At 52.5% G+C, this 6,000-nt stretch overlaps 1 protein-coding gene across 5 annotated transcripts in view; it reads left to right on the top strand.

The window, feature by feature from the left end:
- Positions 1-2,401, top strand: part of GMFG (glia maturation factor gamma) — an 8,246-nt gene extending 5,845 nt beyond the window's left edge. For all 5 annotated transcript variants that reach the window (XM_006739402.3, XM_031034617.2, XM_006739403.3 and 2 more), the window contains 3 exons: positions 1,482-1,564; positions 1,996-2,069; positions 2,214-2,401. In XM_006739402.3, the coding sequence (XP_006739465.1) occupies positions 1,482-1,564; positions 1,996-2,069; positions 2,214-2,285 (229 nt within the window). In that variant the 3' untranslated portion in view covers positions 2,286-2,401. The remainder of the gene's footprint in view (positions 1-1,481; positions 1,565-1,995; positions 2,070-2,213) is intronic.
- The last annotated feature ends 3,599 nt before the right edge of the window (positions 2,402-6,000 follow it).

Raw genomic sequence — 6,000 nt, 5'->3', positions numbered from 1 at the left:
TTTATTTAGGGGCGCCTGGGTGGCTCAGTTGGTTAAGCGACTGCCTTCGGCTCAGGTCATGATCCTGGAGTCCCTGGATTGAGTCCCGCATCGGGCTCCCTGCTCAGCGAGGAGCCTGCTTCTCTCTCTAACCCTCACCCCTCTCATGTACTCTCTCTCTCTCTCATTCTCGCTCTCTCAAATAAATAAATAAAATCTTTTAAAAAAAAGATTTTATTTATTTATTTGACAGAGAGAGAGATAGTGAGAGCAGGAACACAAGCAGGGGGAGTGGGAGAGGGAGAAGCAGGCTTCCTGCCGAGCAGGGAGCCCGATGAGGGGCTCGATCCCAGGACCCCAGGATCATGACCTGAGCCGAAGGCAGGCGCCCAATGACTGAGCCACCCAGGCGCCCTGAGTCTGGTGCTTTTTGTACGGAGGAGCTCTTTGACGTCAAACTCCTATGAAATCTAGTCTATTTAGATTTTTCATCTCCGCTAGGGTGAATTTGGGGTGCCCCAGGATTTTGACCCTGCATCTCAGGCTCTCGATCTCAGCCAGGACCAGCTCCCCAGGTGTCTGACACGTGCGGTCGCACTAGGCCCCATGCACAGAAGGGAGATTCAAACGCAGACGGGGCTTAGTGCTCTGCGGCTGCCTGCCATCTGGAAATTTTTTGTGGTTTTATCTTTGAATTTGTGTTTTGTGTAAAGTCTGATGGGAAAGTGGAGCATGTGCTGGGGGCTTGGAGCCTTCTTCGGCTCACACGTGTTCCCTCCTTTGGCCCTGGACAGGTTCTCCCCTGGTCACTGCCCTGCCCAGCGAGCGCTGTTGTCTTCTGTCCCTCGCAGGGGGCCTGAATGCAGATAGGGGGAGGATCAGAATCAGGGTCAGGGTTGGCACACCTCCCCCCCCCCCGCATGACAATTTCAAGGGTCTGTCTTCGAGCATCTGTACTTCCCCTGCTAGTGTCCCCATGCCCAAGAGAGCCTGACTTGAAGTTACAAATTTTAAAAGACCATGACCAGTCGGGAAGGAGACTGTGGAGGAAAGAGAACAGCTTTTCTCCTGCATTTTGAACAGCAGGCCCCACATTTCCATTTTGCACTGCGCTTGGCAAATGATGGAGCCCGCCCTGGTCTCAGGCCAGAGGTCTAGAGCTTTGGACGGTACCGCATGGTATTTGAGCCCTTACACTCCGGCACTGAATTCCCAGGGCTCAAATCTTTCCTGTATCCACAGAACCTCGTTAAGTGACTCTGGACCTCGGTTTTCCCATCTGTAGTATGGGGATAATAAGAGCACTTATGTTAGAGGGTTATTGTGAATCAAACAAGCACCTACCATGATTATTTTTCATCCTTTTGTATTTGAGGCCAGTATCCTGGGGTCTCATTTGTTAACCCTAGCTTTTCAGACTCAGGCAAGATTTCGAGATTGTGGACTCAGGCAATGGGCATTGGGTGGAGGTACTGAATTTGAATTCCCTTTCGCTGGTGTAGGTTCGTGGTTTACAGCTACAAGTATGTGCATGAGGACGGCCGAGTGTCCTACCCTTTGTGCTTCATCTTCTCCAGTCCCGTGGGTGAGGCACGGCTCTCCCTGTCCCCACAAGAGGGTCTTAGATTCTGTGCGTGGCGTATGGAGGAGCGTGTCCGTGGGTGCAGGTGTGTGACTGGTGTGAGTGTGTGGCACGTGTGGTGTGTGGGCGCTGGGAGGGCAGTGGGGTGGAGGTGGGGACTCAGATTCCTTAAGGGCCCACCCATCCTCCTGAGTCCCAAGGTGTATAAGCCAGTTAACCTCTCCCTTTTACTTAGAAACTCCTGTGTGGCCTCTAAACCATCTCCAGGGACTCTCAGAATAACAAGCCCCAAAACGCTGGGTATAGCATCAAGAGACCACCTTAGAACAGCTCTCAGGACCCTTTGAAAACTTCAGGGCCTACATGACATTACTAGGGCCTTAGTGATAACCAGTGTCCCCCAGTTATGCTCTTTTCTCCTCTTTTCCCCACAGGCTGCAAGCCTGAACAGCAGATGATGTATGCAGGGAGTAAAAACAGACTGGTGCAGACTGCAGAACTCACAAAGGTCTGGGCCTGGGGCTGAGGCTCCCCAGGGCTAAGGAGGATGGGCTGAGGGTCTAGGCTCCTGTTCTGAGGGGCGGAGGGGGTCAGAGTGTTCACCCCCTCGGTTCCTGAGTGGGTCTTAATGCGGAGAACTCTCCCTGCCCAGGTGTTTGAAATCCGCACCACTGATGACCTCACCGAGGCCTGGCTCCAAGAGAAGTTGTCTTTCTTTCGTTGACCTCTGGGCTGGAAAACTGGATTCCTGATGTCGGAGTCCCTGAAGAAACTGGGAACTGGGACCCCTAGGACCTGAACGTCTGAGACCCGACGGAAATTAAAATGCAGGAACTCAGAGATCCTCAGTTCTGTTTCTGTTTCTCCTTGTGAGCGCTAGCCGAGGTTCCCTGCAGTACCGGCCTTAGGCCAGCAGAGGGCAGGCAGACCAAGTGGATGCCCGCTGAGTCCCAGGAGGAAAGGGTGGGGGGGTACCTGTTTCTCGGAAAGAAAGGGAGGGACCTGTAGGGTTTCCTGGGGAGGAGTTGGCGGGGGGCGGGGGGCGGGGGGGGTGGTTCCGGGAGGAATTGGAAAATATCCGAATCCAGCAGGCGGCCACTCCTAGGGGAATAAGGACACCTGGGTTCCTGAGAGTGAAGGAGGCAGAGTGCCTGTTTCCCCTCCTCCCCACTTCCCACCCCAGCTCTAGGAGCTAGCAGGCATTAGCTGGCTCTGAATGCTACTTTTCTCAGTGAGCCCCCAGGCTGGAAGAATTTAAAGGCAGAAAAGTTGTTGAAGGATCAAACATAATTGCTTCAGGGAGTTGCTGGGGTGGGTGGTTTGTGGGGTTAGGGAGGCCTGAGGACCCAAGGCTGGGGAAGGTGAGAGGATCCAGGGCTCTCAGTGGACCCCTGAGGGGTATGAAGTTGAAGGTCAGGAAAGGGACATCCTACCCGCCCCAGTCAGGAGATTCTTTCTTTCTTCTGGCATCTCTGGGCTTTTGAGTCTCTTGGGCTCTCTGTCTTTGTCTCTGAGGGACATTTATTGAGCACCCACAGTGTAGCAGGCTCTGAGAATTTTGAGATGGGCAGGTCTTCACAGAGATAAATCACTCTTTCTTTCTCTGTGCTTCTCCTCTCGGTCTCTGTTCCTCTCTCCGTCCCCAGATCCAGGGACCTGGGAGCTCCCTCCCCCCCTACCCCTTTTCAGGTTCCCTGTAGAGAGGTGTTCGTTGCCCTGGTAACAATGACACAATGACCTTGTGCCTGGGATGTCCCTCCCCCAGCCCTGTCATTCCTGGGGGAGGGTCCACAAGCCCAGCTCCAACCCCTCCCCAGCCCTCCCGGCCAGAACACACCATCCCCTCACCACCCGCCTCTGCCCATCCCTTGCCCCTTGTCCCCTGTCGGGCAAGCCCTTTGCATAGAGAAATCCACGCACACACACGCCCCCCCCCCAGTATTTGGGGGGGCGGGATTTGAGCTTCTCTTCTGACACCGTCCTAGTGCCCTCCCCAGCCCATCTCTGCCAGGCATATCTCTACTGTTCCCTGTGATCACAGCCTCAGTCTCTGATGGCTAGAGATGGAAGAAGAGGGCTGGGGATAGGAGAGGTCGTTCAATTACGAGGTCAAGCAACGGCCGGCCTGCAGAGGTCAGAGAGGCAGAAGGACTTGTCCAAGGTCATGCACTTACATGATCAAATTAATAATAATAGTTAACTCCCTGATTGAGGGCTTCCTATGTGCCAAGTACATCTATAAGCACTTACAGGTGTTAACTCATTCAATCCTTACAATACCCCATGAGGACGGTATCATTATTATCCCCAACTTACAGATGAATAAACTGAGGCACAGAAGCCAAAAATAGTTGCCTGAAGCCCCACAGCTAGTGGTTTGCACAGTTAGAACTTTAACTCAAGGCTATCTGGTGGTCAAGGGCCACTCCCTCTCCCTGGCCGGGGATTTAGGGACTCATCCCTTCCTCCTCCTCCCTCTCCCCTCTCCCTCTCGTCCTTCCCACGTAGTTGAACTTCTGTCAGCTTCCAGGCTCATGATTGCAAACAATCCAACCAGAAAAAGGCATGTACGAGGAGTTGCCCAATCAGGAGCAGGGAGTTTGGAAAGCAAGGACTAATCAGAGAGGGTGGTTCTGGGGACTGCCCAATGCAGAGGAGGTTTGGCTAGAGGGATTGCAGAGGGACCAGTCAGAGAGGCCAGAGCAGAATACACTATCCAGTGGAGAGTCAGCACAATGGGGCATGGCTCCAGGTTTGGGGCCACTCCTTCAAGCCACCCCCCCCCCCGCCCAAACTAGGGACTACCTCCTCTCTTCCGAGCAGCCTTCACCTAGGCTTCACAGATCCAGGCTCCCTAATTTTTGAATCCAGGCTCTAGGGTTTCCCTGGGGCTCTCCTCCCTGCTAACCTTCAAGGAAAATAGGGCATATGTTGGAGAGGAAGAAACGGGATTTAGGGCGAAACAGAGAATGGAGGATCTAAACTAGCCAAGAGGGGCCGGTGCCTGGACTGAAAGCTAGATGCTTTTGGGGTGGAGTTTAAGGTGCAGAGGGCAGTGCTGGGGCTAAGAAGGTAGGACCTAGGCCTGAGCACAACCTGAGGTCAGAAAGTGCTGGGGTTTTTGCTTTGGGCAGAGCCTTGGAGAGGGGGTGGGGGTGGTGTGTGTGTGTGTGTGTGTGTGTGTGTGTGTGTGTGTGTAACTAGGCTTGGGGCGGGGCCTAATTGTGGAAGTTTGAGAATGGTTGCCAGTCTCTATTAGGAAGTCTGGGGCAGGAATTAAGGCCGGAGGAAACTTCCACCTGTTGTCCTCTTTTTAGGCCAACTCACATTCCCTGACCTTATGGGGCATCCTCCTACCGCTGGGGGTTTCCCCCTTCCCTTCTAGTGACCCCAGTCTGGGACGTGATGTTTATTGCTGAGTGTGGCTCCTGCAGGGAGTCTGGAGTGGGCCTAGCTCCCAGGCCGTCTCCTGAGAGGCATTCAAGAACATGTGTTTGCTGAGCACCCACTGGGTGCCATTCGCCGTTCTGGACACTGGAGAAAATTGGTGCCCATGCCTCTCCCCTCAGGAGGCTTATATTTCAATGACTAGACAATAAGCAATAAACAAACAAATAAGTAAACAATAAAGAGACAAGATTATTAACAAGCACGATAAGAGCTAGGTAGGAAATAAAATGAGATGATGTGATAGAAATGGTGGGACCTTTTGTTGCCTCTTTAGTCTCTTCTAGAAGAGTCTTCCTGGGACACCTGGGTGGTTCAGTTGGTTAAGCGACTGCCTTCGGCTCAGGTCATGATCCTGGAGTCCTGGGATCGAGTCCCGCATCGGGCTCCCTGCTGAGCAGGGAGTCTGCTTCTTCCTCTGACCCTCCCCTCTCTCATGTGTGCGCTCTCTCTCACTCATTCTCTCTCTCTCAAATAAATAAAAAAATCTTAAAAAAAAAAAATAGAAGAGTCCTCCTGCTCACCTCCCAATATGTATTATGAAAAATTTCAAACATGCAGCAAAGCTGAAATTATTTTACAGTGAACACCCATAGACCCACCACCTAGATTCTACCATTAACATTTTATTGGACTTGCTTTATCACATCCCCATCCATCAACCCATCCATAACCCATCTTATTTTTTTATGGATTTTACAGTAATTGGCAGACATCAGGACAATTGGTGGGGGTGAGGGTCCATACTGGGGAGGGGGAAAGAGGGCCTCTCTGAAGAGATTACGTTTGAATTAAGACCTGAATGAAAAGGAAGGGGAAAGAGTGCCAAGACCAGGGGTTGGACTGAGCTGGTGTGTTGGAGGAGTAGGGATAGGGCATGCTTCGAGCGATGATGTGACTAGGAAGAATTTAGGGAAGGGGTTTGGTAAAGGACCTTGATACAGTGGGATCCAAAATGGGAAGGGTTTGAGCTGCCAGGGAGCGGGGGGACT

The sequence above is a fragment of the Leptonychotes weddellii genome, chromosome 16, assembly GCF_054177405.1.
Source record: "Leptonychotes weddellii isolate Sample4059 chromosome 16, ASM5417740v2, whole genome shotgun sequence".
NCBI lineage: Eukaryota > Metazoa > Chordata > Mammalia > Carnivora > Phocidae > Leptonychotes > Leptonychotes weddellii.
This window is presented reverse-complemented; position numbering and strand designations above follow the sequence as displayed.